The 18,006-nt window shown below is 37.9% G+C and overlaps 1 protein-coding gene across 1 annotated transcript in view; it reads right to left on the bottom strand.

The window, feature by feature from the left end:
• AP2B1 (adaptor related protein complex 2 subunit beta 1) overlaps nt 1-18,006 on the bottom strand; it is a 66,146-nt gene that overhangs the window by 11,615 nt on the left and 36,525 nt on the right. Inside the window, exons 15-19 of the mRNA XM_072416953.1 lie at nt 13,384-13,425; nt 9,137-9,283; nt 7,819-7,964; nt 3,313-3,442; nt 1,119-1,203 (exon numbers count right to left, since the gene is read on the bottom strand). Coding sequence (XP_072273054.1) covers nt 1,119-1,203; nt 3,313-3,442; nt 7,819-7,964; nt 9,137-9,283; nt 13,384-13,425 — 550 coding nt within the window. The remainder of the gene's footprint in view (nt 1-1,118; nt 1,204-3,312; nt 3,443-7,818; nt 7,965-9,136; nt 9,284-13,383; nt 13,426-18,006) is intronic.

Raw genomic sequence — 18,006 nt, forward strand, 5'->3', positions numbered from 1 at the left:
AAAGAACCGTAGTATTAATTATATTTTTTTTGGTAAAGCAGAAGCAAGACCACTAATGTTAACAGCCTTGCATTTGTTTTAATACTGTTCATCACCATTACAAAATGGTAATATATTTCCCTTTAAACTGGCATTCACAGAACTTTCACCTAGGACTTCTGCTCCTTACTGCTGCTTCCTACAGTGTTTTAGACTCCTGTAATCATTTTCATGGCAGACAAGCACTGAGGGTACATAGAACAGGGCTATGGTGTCAGTAACAGGTCAGATTTTCAACAAACAGTAACAGAAATAACTTCTGTGATAAATGATTCATCCTACTTGACATTAGACTACAAACCAATGTTTCTTTAACTCCCACTTATAAAGAGGGAATAGAGAGTTATATGTAACACATCACCTGACTTTTAAAAATTCACATTAATGTAACTATTTCACCTACAAGACAAAGTCAATTATTTGTTGGCAATGGCGTAACTGATCACAGTAAACTTTCTAGAATGCTATTGCTCTTCTTGAAGATTCAATAGAAGTAAGGGTTCATATACAAATAAGTATGTAAAGTGGATCTTTTGGCAGAAAATTATTTCAAGTTTTGGATAAGTTAGGAAGGTTTTTTTGTGTTCTATCAAGATTTCCATTTCCTTTTTGTCTTGGGCACACAGCAAGAAAAAGGAAATCTCTCCAGAGTGACAGTTGTTAGAGAAACAATTGTCTGCATTGGTAGATTTTCTTCACTTCCTGTTATAATGACACCTATAAAATATGGGACTTCTCATCCTTCCTGTCCTAGTGAAAACAGTTGCCAGGACAGATAGAGGGGTGAATCCCCACAGTAGGATCACAGACAACAATACAAACCTAACAGAGATTTGAACTCTTCCTTAATTTATCAAAGTGTTTTGGCTATAGGTTCTGCATTTTTCATCTTTAAAGATCAAAGGCTACTGATAAATGTCTGTTTAATAATGGTAATATAGTCTGACAATAGATAATTCATTTTGAAGGAATACTTAATTTTCTTAAAAAAAAAAAAGATTAATGGCTAGTATTTTATGGTATTCTATACATTTGTGATTCCTAAATAAAGACCCCTGCTAACAAGAGTTGTCCCTTACCCATTTTACCATCTTCCACAAACAACACGTGTAAAGGGATAAGACAGCTGAAGTAGAAAACATCAATATTGTTTTTCACAGCCACCTATTAGACACAAGAAGAAGAAAAAAAAAGAATTAACATATTAGATTTACAACTAGACCCCTGCCATCAGAGATCCAGGAATGATTTAAAGGGTTCACAACATCCATTAACCCTTCAGCCCTGTAGCGCCTCACTGTGCTTTTTGAAAATAATCTTCTCTGATATATCAACAGGAGTGACATGTGTACTCATTTATATATTTGAATAAAATGTTTTTTTTTTGTGCTTTTCCAGGAGCATAAATACATAAGGAATGAAATGTTCTGCTTTCAGATAAAACGTCCCCATGCATATTCTCATCACATGATTTGAGAGTCTCCAGCACTGTTATTTGGCACAGTCTGTCATGTAATCCCATGAAAGGGTTATAACACCTGTCACTCTGAATTATGAATACTCCATATACATACAGACAGCCATTTATGCAATCCAGTGTAGTGAGCCCAGTGGAAGCACATACCCGGGAGGTAGAAGCTGTGTGAATGTGGGTGATGGGTTGCTGTCAAATTAGTAAATATAGAATGGTAATGGTAAGTTAACCCATGTCACTCACAGGCCAAAGTAAAACAACACTCAGGCATATTTGAATATACCTGACATTGTAACATTGTGATTCAAGCAAACTCCATCTTCTGCTGAGTATATATGTGTATATTAATGCCAGTAATTTAGCCCCTATGGCTCAATTACATTTTAGGTAATTTAGCAGCGCCAAGATAACACTTAGCATAATAGCTGTCTGGTACACAATGAGCAGACTGGAAACCTTTCATCCACAAGATCATTATGAAAGCAAATAACTGCTTCTATTTAAAACTTCCAATAAACACATACATTATAGCCAGTAGAACTGATACAAAAACCAGTGAAGTGAACCCATCATTTGCCAATACAGGTTTAAAGCAACTGGTTCAACTAAATGCGCACCAGTGGCTGAAGCATCATCCTTATAAAGTGTTAGTGAATGCAGTAAAATGTATGTTTAAATTGTCCTGCACACACACAGGAGTTACAATATGCAATGAAGTCTGTGCCATTAACAGCAAATATGCTGTTCGTATGTTTGTATTATTTTATTATTCTCGTGAAGACACCATAGCACAGTGTTTCCCGTGCACTTTACCACAGTCATATCTAGTACAACTTTATAAGAAACCTGTTAGTGTACACTTGACAGAGGTACTCCTAAATCTATGGTTTTCACTGCAAATATGTTTTTCAAAAAGACTATATTGGTCATTTTACAGTGGAGATAATTTTGATTGGATGCTTGTACTTGCAAGAGGAGTGTATCGGGGTATGTAAGCCAGCAGCTCACATGAAAGAAGGAAGGCATATTAAACTGGGAAGAGACCCCTTGATAGGATTGTGTAGAGACCATTATATAAAAAAGCAGCAGTGTAAACACAGCAAACAGTAAATTGTTTACTACATTTCAGAAAAGTTTTGTCTTATCTTAAAGGGTACTCAATTTACAAGTGAAGATATTCACCTGGTCTCTTATGCATGTGTGCTCCTACCTACTGAAGGTAAAATCATGCATTACTGGCAAACCTTAAGGTCCAAAGTTGGGAACCACAGTTGCAGAATCACCAGCACTAATGCACAGATTTTTATGTTCACAGATGGCTTTATACACTGGGGCTCACTGCCACCTGCATTTGTGCTACTTACTTGGAAGGTTGCCCCATGGGAAAAGGAAGCATTCATATAAAAGATGGTAGAATCATTAAGTATGTGTCTGGCATAGGTGGCATGCTGTAATTGATTTTTGTAGCTACATCAGTAAGAATGAATGGGGGTGAGCAGATGGCTCAATGAGAATAAATGAACCAACATTCCTATCTGAGCTCCTACTCTGTACAATGAATATGCTTGAGTGGATTTGTGCCCCAGCCTTGGATGAAAACAGGATGAAAAAAAAATTTCCTTATCACTGCGTACGCTTACAGAGTCTGCTGAGATCTGGCACCCTATATATTTAGCAAAATGAAAACCAGAAGCCGCACTTGCCTTAACCTGCCAATGCAGATGATTCTGAAGCTTATCATTTACAAGTTCACCTGACATCATATATCAATGGCAGATCTACTTAAGGTAGTTCATTACCTGTAGGTTGTTAAGTGGCTCCATTTTCATGACAGGTCCCAGGGTGTTGAGTGGGAGGGAAATGTCAATGCTCTGGTTCGGCATGAGGGGTGTATGTATAGCCAGTGGTGCGCTGGGAATCACTCCAAAGCTGAGAGAATACAAAAGGGAAAAATCTAACTTCGCCTCAAGAAATAATATCAACAAACAAAAGATTATTATTATTAATATTATTTTCATTATTAAACAGGATTTATATAGGAGGAGGAATTACCATTGAAATAAACTTGAAAGGAGCGGTCAGACAGATAGGAAGCTAACCAAGAGAGAGCAGTGTCACTGATACAATGGCGCGCATGATTTGTATTAGAAGGGGGTGATCAACAGTGTCAAAAGCAGAGGAAAGATCAAGGAGAAGGAGGAGGGAAAAGTTGCCTGGAGACTTAGCTCTGAGAAGGTCATTGGCCACTTTAGTAAGGGCTGTTTCAGTGGAATGGGCAGCTCTAAAACCAGACTGGAGGGGGTCAAGGCGAGAGTTGGTACTCGGTGGTAATCGGTGAGTCTTTTGTAGACTAGGAGCTCAAGAAATTTGGAGACATATGGGAGAAGGGAGATAGGACAGTAGTTAAGGGGTAGGGAGAGGTCCAGTGAGGGATTCATCAGGATAGGGAGAATTATAGCATGTTTGACAGCGGAGGGGTAGATACCAGTAGAAAGGGAGAGATTGAAAAGTTTGGTTAGGGCAGGGGCCAGGGTGGAGGAATGGGCACGGAGTAGATCAGAGGGAATAGGGTCAAGTGGACAGGTAGTAGATGGAGATAATGAGAGAAGGGAAGAGACTTCGTCTACAGTAAAAGGGCTGAGGAAGGCCAGTGAATATTTACAGGTGGAAGGGGTGTTATGGTTGGAGTGGGTCGGTGAGCAGAGACATCATGTTTGATTTTATCTTCATGTCAATTTTATCTTCAAAGTAGGTGGCTATGTCTTGGGCAGAGAAGGATGTTGTGGGGGAGCAGGTGTGGGGTTTAGGAGGGAGTCAATTGTTGAGAAGAGGTTGCGTGGGTTGGAAGCTTGAGAGGAAATGACAGTGGAGGAATAATTTTGATTGGTGACAGTGAGCTCTGTGTTAAAGTTCTGAAGCTTGGCTTTGTAGTCCATGAAGTCAGCCCTGAGGCCAGATTTTCTCCACTTGCCCTCAGCTACATGAACAGTCTTTTGAAGCTGTTTGGTGTGATTGTAGTGCCAGGGTCGGGGTTTGGCAGGGTGGGGGTAGCGGAAAGTGGCAGGGGCTACTTTATCCAAAGCCAAGGAAAGAGAGTGGTTTAACATGGTGGTAAGCTTCATCTGGGGAGGTGATTTTGGAGAGGGAGGGGGTTAGGGACGCAAGACAGTTTGAGAATAGGTTGTGGTCAAGGTTACGGATATCCCTCTGCCATTAACCAAGTCTGGGGTGTGGCAAGGGGGGTCAGGAGTTCCATAGGTTGAAGTTGATATGGTTGTGATCAGAAAGGGGAAATGGTGAGTTGTCAAGGAGGGTGAGGTTGCAGAGTTTTACTAGGTCTAAAGTGTGTCCGGCTATGTGTGTGGGGCCATTAATGTTCTGTGTGAGTCCAAATGAGGAAGTATTGGAGAGCAGTTTGGCTGAGGAAGGATGGTTGGGCTCATCCACTGCAACATTAAAGTCACCGAGGATGAAGGTGGGCAGGACATGGGAAAGAATGTGTGGGAGCCAGGATGCAAAGTTATCCAAAATTGTGAAACCGGGCCAGGGGGGCGGAAGACAACAGCAACCATGAGGGGTAAGGGTCTAAAGAGACGGACAGAGTGGACTCCAAAAAAGGTGAAAATGAATGGGGGCAGGGTAGGTAGGACTCTGTATGTACAGTTAGCGAGAATGAGACCCACACCACCCCCTACTTTGTTGCCAGGTCTAGGGGTATGTGTGAAGTGTAGGCCTCCATAGGAGAGAGCAGCAACAGAGGCAGAGTCAGAGGAGGAAACCCAAGTTTCAGTGAGAGCCAAGAGGTTCAGAGATTTAGAAAGAAGAAGGTTGTGTATGGAGGTTAGTTAATTCCCAACAGATGGGGTAAGAACTTATGGGCAGGGTAAATGGGGATGAGGTTAGGAGAAGGGAGTGTTTTGCTGGGAGTGTATAGAAGAGAGATGCTGTGTGGGGAACCAGGGTTGGGTGAGATGTCACCAAAAAGTAGCAGTAGAGAAAAAAGGTGCAGGAGCACAGAGAGAGACTTCAGGAGGGTGAAGGAGCAGAGAGACAATGAGTTACCAGACTGGGGAGGACAGAGAATAGAGCCAGCAAAGAGAGTGCAGGGAGAATAATACATTTTAACAGTTAATTGCGAACCATGTGCATTTGATAAACAATCAGGCAAACTAAAATCCAAGTAAGCCGGTCCTTTAATACTGGTTGTAGTGAAGCTTTTAGACTTGGTGAGCTCAAGGAGTAGGATATATTGATTGCAGCATCAAAGCTTTAATATGTAAAGTGCCACCACTCACTTCCCAAAATTATTAACCCTGACCAATCTCTGTCCCATTTCACCAACAACAAGATAAAAAAATTCCTAACCTAAAATATATCCACTGATCTAAATATAATGCTGCTCAGTGATATGCACCAAATTACAATGTGCATCATTTGGCTTCAGGGGAGTAAAATACGATTGGATGCTTTGAGTTGTTGTACCTAAGAATAAAAACCTATCAAATGAAACCTAAAAAATAATGATAGAAGCTGCCCCACACAGGGTTACATTTTCTAAATCTTTAAATGATTAGAAAATTCGTTTTAGAAGCAAATCACCAACACCTTCTAAACATGATTCTAAAACATTGGGTGAAATATGCTATTAAAATAAAGCTATTTAAATAGGTAATTGCAGTTGGCCAGCTTGGAAATTCATGTATTCAATACAGTCATGTAAAACAGAAATTTCAGTTCTATGGTTCTATAGTTTTGAATATCAGGAAATTATAAAAATCATCTTGTCTGTAGCAGGTTCTAAAATTAGGTAAATACAACTTCAGATGAAGAACAACACTTGACATACTACAGTCAAAGTTCCCATTCATCCAGGACATTGTATATTAAGAAGTAACTAGTCACATTCACTTGGACTTGTAGTGTTGCAGATGTTTCACAGCAATCCAAACAGCTTCATCTGATGAAGCAGCATGAAAGGCTGCGAAACATCTTCAATATTAAAAGAACAAGTTTAGCTGAATGTGACTAATTACTATTAGGTATGACCTATTATATTGCTTATTTATTTAACAAATACTAAGTGAAAATGCAGAAGCAGTATGTAAATAATTCAATAACCCTTACCAATTCAAAGGAAATAAGAGTACATAGCAGCCAGGTCATGCTTATCAAATGCACTTGGAGGTTTTAGCTATTTGCTGGTCTGTAGCATTCAGATATTTATTAAAAGAATGCCAAGGTGGAAAGACACAAGCAATAATCTTAGAGAACCAATAATTTCTATACATTATTCTGGGAAGGCATATAAAGTAATTTCCAAATAATTTGAAGTCCATCATTTTACAGTGAGAAAGATTATGCACAAGTGAAAAAAAGATTCAGAACAGTTTCTAATCTTCCCGGGAATGAATATCCCAGCAAATTCACTTCAATGTCAAATGGTGTATTGCTTGGAGAAATTGCAAAAAAAACCCAAGAGATTTTTGTTTATAATCCAGAGCATCACGTTTGGCAAAAACCAAACACAGCATATCAGCACAAACACATATCAGCACAAACACACCTTATACCAACTGTCAAGAGCAGCAGTGGAGGGGTGATGATTTGGGCTTGTTCTGCTGCAAGAGAACATGGGCACCTTGCAGTTATTGAGTGGACCTTGAACTCCTCCAAATTCTAAAATCAAATGTGAGGCTCTGTGCAACAGGTAAAGCTTGTCTAAAACTGGGACAAGGGACAGGGCAATGATGCCAAGCACACCAGCAAATCTACATATGAAAGACTTGTGTTTTTTACACATGGCTCCATTTTGGCTTTGTTTTTTAAAAAATGACATGGTGGAATCTGTTGCACGTTTTACATCTTAGGTTTGATTTAAATCATTTTTAAACCAAAGAAGTAAGTTAAAGAACAGATCATGTTTTATTATGTCCTGATACATTAAAACTTGGTATTAAAAAGCCTTCCTTCTGTTCCTCATGAATATGGCAACCATTTGGAAAAGTTTTCTGGAAAAAGAGTGTAGAGCAGCATGTAGAGGGTTCATTCAGGATTTTCAGTTCTAATCCTCCTCAACCTACTGAAAAAGTTGTGACTTAACATATACTTTAAAATATAAACAATACAATGAAATAGCTGCCAGTAACCAAAGAATACATAATAAATTGTCAAAACAAACCTCCAATGGTCTTTTCCCCTGACTTGATGCTAATAAACAAATTACACCTAAATAACTCTGAAATCTAAACAAAGAAAAAAAAAGTGGACTCTGTAATCTGGTTGTCCAACATCAAAATGCATCTAACCTGTTCTTATTAAACTGAATAGCAAAATCGGTCATATGTTGCAGAGCCTTGTTGGTGAAGTTCATGTCCATGTAAATGTGACCCTGCCTATGGGAAAATGTGCCTGAGATCTCCAGTCCTTTTGCTTTCACAGCAGGCAGCCAAACCTAGAAAAGAGACCATATGGTAATTACTATTACATTATGCAATTAGCAGACCACATCAACATTGGCTGTAAAAAAATGTGTTCATAGGGAATTAGTGTTAAACGGAGACATCTTAATAAAGAGATTTTAACTGTGTTAATGTTACAGAAATTGAAATGTTAACTGTGCTATGATGGTCAATTTCTTACACAGGGGAGCCAATTAAAAAAATAAAAATATGCAAAAGAAAAGAAAGGTGTTGCTACAAAAGTCAAAAGGATAATATGTTTTATTTCCCAGAGTAGGCTGGATGCAGGTTGATTGTTTATAGAAACTATGTTGCTATGGACAACAGTTTCCATTTTTCCTTATTCAGCCCCCTTGTTTTTATATTTAGGTCTCTGTTAATGGTTGCTGTTCTACCAGATGAAATTAAACATCATACACCCATATAGCTTTCATTGTGTAGCAAGTGTTAACTATAAAAAAGTTGGAATTGGTAAAATTCAACAAAAGTGATTTGACAACTTGTAAATAAACCACCAAGCAGAAACAGTAATTCATGACAACCTGAAGAAACATGACTTAATCTTCTCTGCACGAGATAGTCACTGTAGCAATATAAGAAATTAAATACAACATGCAATCCATTTTTTTTTTTACTATAGATTATTTTTTCTAAGGGTACTGGCCTGTATCATGGTCTATAGATTTTCAAAACTGTCTTTTTTAAGACTGGAGAATCTTATTGGCATATAGTTCCCAGGGAGCAACATAAAAATCCCTGTCACCCCACTTTTGTCTCATTCAGAAGCTTATTGTAAGTGCAGGTAATTGACTTTCAACAACATGGGGAAATTAAACAACTTTGCTAAACTTCACTGCAGGGGATGAATACCTAATTGTCTGCAGACACGTGCTGTGCTCTGTATGAAAAAGGTTGGATACATTATGTTATAATTTAATGACAAAACACCAGTGAATACAACTGAAGAATCTAACTAAATTTAACCTCCGCGAACTGGAGGAGGGAAAAAAAGCAAAGCATGTGAATCATGTGTCCTTTAATTTTGTGTGGGCACAATTATGAAACTGACTAAAAGTATGATAATTTATTAGTGATCAAGGACACCTTGTGTTCTCTGTCATCAAAGGTAAAACAACAGCTGTTCTGAAAGATCAGCCATACTTACAGCTTTCGGAGACACAAATCCCCCTGGGGCCATTCCAATGCCAGTTGATAGTTCAAACAGATCATTGAGTCCACTGCTGACCACAGCCGGAGTAGGTGATGGAGCAAAAGTAGCAGGTACAGAGGAAGGAATAAACGTCTGTCCTACCTAAAGCAAGAAAGAAAACCATTATTCATATAAAATCCTGTAGAAGACTGGACATTGTTTGCTATATCCGCTTAAAAGTGAAATGTCAGGTTGGAAACCTGATTTTAGATGCACAGGGAATGTTATCTTTCCCTAGCCCTGAAGCTATGAATAAAACTTTATCATAAACAAAAGAATTTCCGGAAAGAAAGCCAAAATCTTTCTAGAGGCTGATAAAGCAGAAATCGAGGCATCAAAATACAAAAGTACAAAGTGCGCTGGAGAACCCTTTGGCAAATACATGATAAAATTTTACACATATTGATAAATTAAAATGAACCCTAAAATAGTTTTCTAAAGCCAACTTAAACACCTCTCAATAGTCTGCTTCCCATTTTCAAAATATGCAGCCAAGGAGCAGAGATTCCTTGTGGCAGAGGCTCAATTTATTATCATGTGATGTAGGTACCTGACATGACACTGGAAGAGCGTGATTCAGGAAGATTTTATGCTTTCAGTCAGCAGAGGAAGAGAACTGCAAGCACATTAAATCAGTGGTAAGGATTTTAGCATAGGAACATTTGGTCTTGACTTCCACTTTAAATGACTAAACAGCATAGACCACCACATACAGGAAAAGTGTTTAGTTACTTCAAATCTGTCTGTAAAGGTTAGCAAGTACAATTACTGTGTAAAATGCTGTTAGTAAAATAAACAAATAAAATTAATGGTTACTCTAATCACTTGACAAAATTTGTAACCCTTCTTCTGTTTTGATTGGATCAGCCTTGGTATCGCTCACACGCACTTTCCAGTTTGCTGAAAGATCACCACCTGACACTGGGCTGATTTTCTACTCTTTGCAATGACAACATGAATTGAAGGTGTTAACTGCACCCCTGAGGCTTCATTGGATCAGGGAAGTCCTACAATTAATAGACGCAGACAGATGTTTTAATGGCAGCCATTCTCCGGGTAACATCTCTCTATCTATTCTTAGCATCAGTTGAAGGGGACAGGTAAATACAAAATGGCTTTTAAGGAAGAAGTTCAGACAAAACATTTTAGGAAAGAAAAGGTTTTTAAGTTGTTCGATCTTTAAAACTCCCCATGTTCATACTGGGGAGGATTCACCACATTTCCTAACTGCGTGACAGCAGATTTCTCTGGTTGGTACACGTATGACCATAAAAAAACATTGAGGTAGATATTTTAAGACTTTAAACCCCTACTAGATTTAATTGCTGCTTTAATTTAAGGGGGGGGTGGTCCCATCAGAATGTAGAAAAATGTAGGATGATTTGTCCTTTCCACCTTTCTGTTAAAAACAACAATAAAAATTTGCACAGATATAAAACCAGCCAAGGAAGTAAAAAACTATTGTTGTGTTGTGAAAAAAATAAGATCATGATTCAAAATATCTGTATTGTTTACAGCTACTGTCCGTTTACTAAAAAAAAAAAAAAAATCAATGTAAAAGTTGCTTGTAGCTCACATTACTATGGGTAGCAGTCATAAGTGTTTTAATCAAAAGACTGGACTGACATGTTTTCAGAGACTTTTCCCCTCTAGTTTCCATTTATCAGGCACAGCTGTGGCCCAGTTGACATCACTTAGCAGCAGGATATTAACCCCTAGCTGAAGGCTGCCTCATTTACACCACACTGAGATCAGCTGTGCTTTAAAAGATAAAAAACATCAAATGTGGATTACGTTTAACTACAGGAGCAACTTTTCATCACAGTCATGCAATTAAAAGTGCCTGTATTCATGCTGAAACAGATGACTTTAACTGCTTCATACTAAACCCTGATGACATCTCTAGAGTAGACAACTGTGTGTGAAGTGGTTATTTATGACTTGCACACAACCTGATGTGCACAATCAATCCTGCATAGACATGTTCACAAAAAAAGTTTAGGAACATCTTTCCTGGAGAATCTGATAGATGGCAGTTTTTGCTACAAAATAATATTTTATTATCAATTTACCACCCATACAAGGAAAACTTCTTAACTGTTTGTCTCTACGGACTGTCCAGGGGCATGGATCATGTGCATGTTGCCAGATGTCAGGAATTGAGCTTAACATTTGTACATGTACTATAGTAATTTAGGCTGGGTATACACAGACGGTTTTAAAAATGCATTTAAACATTCCTACTGCATTTATATGCACTTTTACAAGAGTTTTAAAGCTTGCCTTTTACTTAAACCACTGGAAAACATCTCTGCCACGTTTTGCGGTGATTATGTTTTCAAGCATTAATAAATGCGAAAAAACAGCTACATTGAAATCAATGGGCCCATTTACCCGCATTTTCCCGCGTGAACCCCACTTTTTAAGATTTAAAATGTTGCAAGGAGCGTTATCTATAACACTTAAAAATGTGCCTCAAGGAAATGCCCTGGTGTAGATTAGCCCATTGGAATGCAGGGGAATTTCAAACATGGGCTTTTAAAGCCTCAGGTTAAATGCTGGGGAAATAGTCTGTGTAGCCTTACAACATATAAATCTATACAACCCCAGCCATTGTATGGCACAGAATCACTTATAGAGGACTACAGACTATATCTAGTCACCACGAATATTTCGATTTGTGCAGTTTTCTATTGGGGACAATTAGTGATGGTGTTCGAATTCGGGTAATCCTTATATTCGATTCGAAAATGGCTGTTCCGATTCGGGTAGACCCGGCCCAGAAAAAAAAAACGAGATTCGATGGTAAAAATTTGGATTAAAAAAAAGTTTTTTTTTTTTTAAAAAAGATATATTATTGTTAAATTAATTCATTGAGTGTTTTTTTTTATTTATTTATTTTTTTACAGGTTATCCTACAAGGATATGATATCTCTTAAGCTACGTACACACGGCAGATTTTTATCGCCCGATAATCGGCATCGGCCAAATATCGGGCGAAAATCTGCCGTGTGTACAGTCAGTGTCGTCCATCGTCCGAACGACCGACCTGCCGGATCCACGGACGATGGACGACAACCGATCCTAATGAAAGGGAAGGGGGAGAGCGCCCAGCAGGGTGCCGCTCCGTCGCTCTTCCCCTCCCCTCTCCATAGAGTATGAACGGTGCTGTATGTACAGCACCGTTCATGCATCGGGTAGTCCCTTGTCGTTGGAAAGGATCGTGAAAGATCCTTTCCAACGACAAAAATTGCAAGTGTGTACGCAGCTTTACTCTATAACACTCTTTCCAGCATAGTAATATTATGATACATTGTTACATTTTCCTTTTATCCACTGCCAGAAAAATGTAACAAATGTATCATATTTCTGTGTGTGTTACAAAGTAAGAGATACTTGCTGGCCAGGGAAGCTTTTCAATGATTGCAGACTCTGCTGAGAGTGTGCGATCCCCGGGGCACTACAGGTTAATTAACACTGAGCTGAGCTAATCAATGATTGCAGCCAAGGCTGCAATTATTGAGAAGAATGTGCCATCCATGGGGCACTGCAGGTTAATTAACCTGTAGTGCCCCGGGGATGGTAGTGAAACTGCAAAGTTTATCTACAGTTCAGTTCCCACGGTCACATGACTGTGGGAACTTTGTGGTCACAGCTGTGACTGCAGGTGATCCTCGGGCACTAGAGGTTGAATGGGGACAAGTTCACCAATTCATCACATCTAGTGCCCTGTGTTCTTGGATAGATAAACTCTATCCAAGAACACATACAACTAGTAAAAAGGGCTGCAAGAGCCCCTAAAAATAATTCAGCATTCGATCATCCAAACAATATCTCACTATACGATCGAAAAGCTGTCAAATCGAATAGTGAGATATTCAATCAACACTAGTTAAAATAAATTATGCTATGATGTTTAATAATGTAGCAGGCAGAAATATTGAAAGCAGTGCTTTGTATAACAGTCTTATATTGCACATTTTCTGCACAACACACAGCCTGCTAGGTGAAACATTCACTGCCTAAATAAGCATAAAAAAAGCTGAAAAAGGAATTGTCATTATCCAAATAGTTATCACCCTTTGGCAGGTAAAACGATTCAATTATATATAATTGGACAGAATAAATGAATATAAATATAAATAAAATGAATCTAGTAATACAACTAAAGAAAGCGAAGACTAATATTATAAGTATCTTACCGCAGGGCTTCCACCAATGCCACCTCCAAGGTCACTTCCCAGCTGAAAGAGGAAAAAAAAAGTGTAAAAATTCAGTAAACTGAATGAAAAAAGATGTGGGTATGGGCTAGATTTACAATCGGTATGGAAAAAATTGTTTGCAAATTGTATCGATCTCTGATACAGGGATAAAAGATTTTTAAGACCACAAACAAATTCTGTAATATTTTAGAAAGTCAAACTCTCCTTGTTACATCTCACTTGTAAGTATAAATAAGCATTTGTAATTGATAGACCAAATCTATCTATATTATCTATATGAAGAGATACATGTAAGTAGAATATATAATATTTATACCATAGAACCCTTACATTAGTATGCATATAGGGTATAGGACTATGTTATAAAGGGTTAAATATATTGAGTTATTTGCCTGTCTTTTTGGTGGATATTTAGCCTTTTTGTTAGAAAATATAGTATACACTATTGTGACTTTTGAATTGGCTACTTGGTGTCAGAATGAGTCTTAGTTTTAATATGTCAAAAAGATTTGGCACTTACACAATACCAAAGTACCATATTTTATTATTACCTCTTGGACCCTCTAGAAATATTGTTTTGGGCACAGGCTATTTATTGATCAGCATCCTCTTCTCCTGCTTAACTCCTGATGTGTTTTTTTTCTTGAGTACCAATATCAGTGGAGACTTTCTGGATTTCTCTTCCCCCCTTTCCTCACCCTCGCTATATGTGTGCTTTTTTGGGGGTGATTAAGATAAAAGGGAGTCCTGATAGAAGGGATTTGTTGTTATATTGCTTGATGAATTTTGTGTAAATCTGACAAAGTTAGCGCAGGTTTCTGGTCTAATGAAGCACAGGAAGCTCTGTGAAACATGTAACCACTCTTGGAAACCAACAATGTTATGTGCATGGTACCTATTGATATATTCTATCTTTTGAAACCCCATTTTGTAGGTGCCAATCTTTTTTATATATATATGTAAGGGGGGTTATACCACAACAAACAAAAAAGTGACCCTTATCCTAGGCAACATTTTTCTTTTGATCTTGACATGCAATACATAGCTGTGAAAAATGTGTGAAAATGTGACAGTCAAATCAGAAGAATTATAAAGTACAGCCAACTAGTGAAATGTTATTCACCCCACTACACTTTTCTTTTAGTGCTGTGAAGATGAGGAATGGGAAAAGTGATTCTTTAGTGCAGAATAAGAAAAATAGGCAATGCCCAGTAAATCGGTTTGGCTTTCAGTTTTTTTGCAGTCACAATGTTGTCTGCTTAAAAATAACTAAACTTCCACTTTAAATATGTTCAATTGGGGAGGTCATTATTGCAAAGAGAGACAATCTGCAATAATCCCATCCTACCTGCCTGATAACTGCTGGGAACTGTCAAAAAGGCTGGGCTGCACATGCCAGGATACCTGGCAATCCCAGCTTCCCCTGAGGAAGGAGAAAGTGAAAAATGACGAGAATGGCGATGCCCTTTGAGGGAACTGATAAATATAGTGGGGTTTTAGTTCTACTCATAAGAGAAGTAATGTACAGTATATAAACTAGTTGTACATAAAAAGTACTGCCTGTATAGAAAGAAAATGGCAAAAAAATCAAAATTTTCATGCTTCCATGTAAAGAATCAGCTTTTCACAAAAGGCATAATATAAATCCTTGTAAGCCAAAACTTCTTGTAATTCACTGAAAAAGAAATTATCTTTTTAATGCAATCTGCAGCTATTTACAAGTTTTTTTAATATTTTTTTTTTTTTTTACTTTAAATCAAACTGTTGCACAGAAAAGAGTAACTACCGATAACCTTATCTATATACTTATCCTTTTCTCAATTCATGGTAAAAAATATATGTAAGATGACTGAACCACTATGCTTACTAGGCATTTGGATAACCTTTGGTTGTTTATGCTGCTGGGATGTGAGGATGTGGCATAAGGCCAAACTGTTTTCTGCATTCAGCGGTTCTCTTCAGGCACATTAAATCCCTAGTTAAAAGTGCAAACTGGTATTGTGAAGAGTCGCTCTGCATTGCTAAAAAAAAATACGGTACTTTAAATTAACCGTTTTCATTTAGGAAAGTTGCAAAAGAAACAGTACATCTTCTTGTGTGCATGCAAGATGAGGCTGGTTTCACTGTGGTAAGGAAACCTGACACTGCAGAAATAGTGCCATATTCTTATGGAGATTTCATGTGACACAGAAGAAAAATAAATAGTGTATTTGATGTGAAAAAAACTGAGTGTATCTTCTGCAATTCATTTACAATGGACTGGGAAAAAAAATCACTTTAGGAGCTCATGGAATCAATTGCTTTGTGAAGCTGCCTTTTAAAAGTAAATTTTCATTAAAATTATTTAGATTAATAAAATTAATCTTAAAATGATCTATATTTCAAAAAGACTCTCAACTGCTCAGTAAGGGCACAGTATTTAGTGGTTCCTGATAGCCACCTTTTCTAAAAGGTATACTGATCGATGTTCCCTCATTCCACGCAGCAGCAGTCCACACCAAGTGAGCTCAGATGTCTGAGATTTAAGTTTTAAAATGTTAGATAATCGTCCCCCAAAACGAATGTTGAAATGTGTCCCCCTGTTGGACTGGAACAGCTGCTAATCCTACTGAGGTGAGAATATTGTTGTGGTGCTTGCTCATCTTCCCCCCTCCCCATAGAACTTCCATTAGACATCTGTACGGGGCTTTACTTGCATAGATGTTATCATTGCACCTCCATGTCCTCTGCCTATGTGACTGTTTGGACCTAACAAATGATGCCTCATACCTGAGCATTGTCACATGGAGATCTTAACTACATTAGCTTAATTGAGCTGTGGACTTCAGATGTGTGAAGGCCACAGATGGAGCTTGGATGGAGGAGTACACCTTACTTGGCTTTACATAACATACACCATCACAGCTACAACTTTTGGTTTTTAGCATAACTAGCCAGAACTTTCTTGTTTTGGATACATCAAACAACTTCGGACAACTTCACTCCTTGTTCACTCTATGCCATAACATCTCCATCTAACAGGTTTATGTCTAAACAATATTCATATATTCAATATACTTTGTGACTTAACAGCCTCTTTAAGCACAAGCTGTACTACTGTTTGTTTCCTTTGGACAGGAGCCTAACTTGTGTCAGCATTCTCAATCCCAGAATGATTTAGATTTTCTTTTACATAGACGACTATTTAAAATACAAGGGCTTAACACATCCTTCTCTAGCTTCTAGCCATGCTCTGAAGTTGCAGAAATAAAGAGAAGTCCTTCCAAATATATTTAAATTATTATTTAGGGTTTGCCTCCTCTGAATGCACAGGTGCATTATTACAAGTATATTACAATGAGGGAGGTTGGAGTATCTTTAAATGAGATCATTATGGAAGTAAAATTAAATGAATACCTATACATAAGCCAAAAAAAAACAATGGACATTCAATAAAGTGTCACTGTATAATTATACACCTTTTCGTGCTCTTGTAGCTGGCCACATACTCCGGGGGGGAAAACAAGGGTTTGTTTGTGCCAAGCTGGCCAACATTTGCTTATTACAAGAAAGCTTAAAATAACCTTTGCTTTTCTTTCTACCTTTCAGGTATGTATCCTACCCTTTATTACAGCATGCTGGCAGTCTAAAGCAAGATAATACAGTAGAACCCAGGTTATCCGGAACTCAGATAACAAGAAAATTCAGAAAAACCGGCAATTCCCCATGGTTGCCGGATAACCGAGGTTCTACTGTATCTGGTTACTACAACTGTCCGGAAGTGTTTTCTGTCACATCTACTAAAAAGATACTCAAAACTCATCTCTACCATGACATCGACACACAGAAAATATTTGAATTTTAATGTCCATCTCCTTGTCCATAGTAATTTGAGGTTATACGTTATTGCAGTGTGTTAACCAGACACATTTTGAAGATGAATATTTTGGGCTTGGAGAGACCCCTTTGAGACTGATAAATCCCTTAAAGAAAAAAATGTAAAGAGGGACAGATAATGATGGATATATGTAATATTCTAAACCTTCACCTCTGAACTGTTGTAGCCCTAACGCTTAGGGATTACAAGACATTTATTTTTTACAAATTTACAGAGTATCAACATATTACACAGGGCTTTACCATACACCATTGTCAAAGTCAAGCAACTAACTCAGTTTAGTAGAGGAGTTTACAATCTAATGTCCCTTCCATAGTCAAAGGACAATTTATTTATTTATTTATTTTATTAACCTACTCGTATGATGTTAGGATGAAGGAGAAATCAGGATTGCCCACACAAAACAGTCACAAACATAGGAAGATCATTCCAAGCAAATATTGTCTAATGTAGTCTTGTATTAAAAGAGTCAGAGGGCCTGATTTATTAACGCTCTCCAATGCTGGACTACACTTTTATCGGTGAAGCTGGGTGATCCAGCAAACCTGGAATGGATTTCCCAAAAGTAATTTGCTATTTGTTATCAAATGTTTTCAGTCCTGGACCAGATCCATCCCATGTTTGCTGGATCACCCAGCTTCACTGATGAAAGTGTATCCTCTACAGTTTTGGAGAGCTTTAATAAATCAGGACCCGAGTGTCAGGTAGAGAGTTAAATTGTAAGT

The sequence above is a fragment of the Pyxicephalus adspersus genome, chromosome 1 (genome assembly GCF_032062135.1).
Source record: "Pyxicephalus adspersus chromosome 1, UCB_Pads_2.0, whole genome shotgun sequence".
NCBI classification, from domain to species: Eukaryota; Metazoa; Chordata; class Amphibia; order Anura; family Pyxicephalidae; genus Pyxicephalus; species Pyxicephalus adspersus.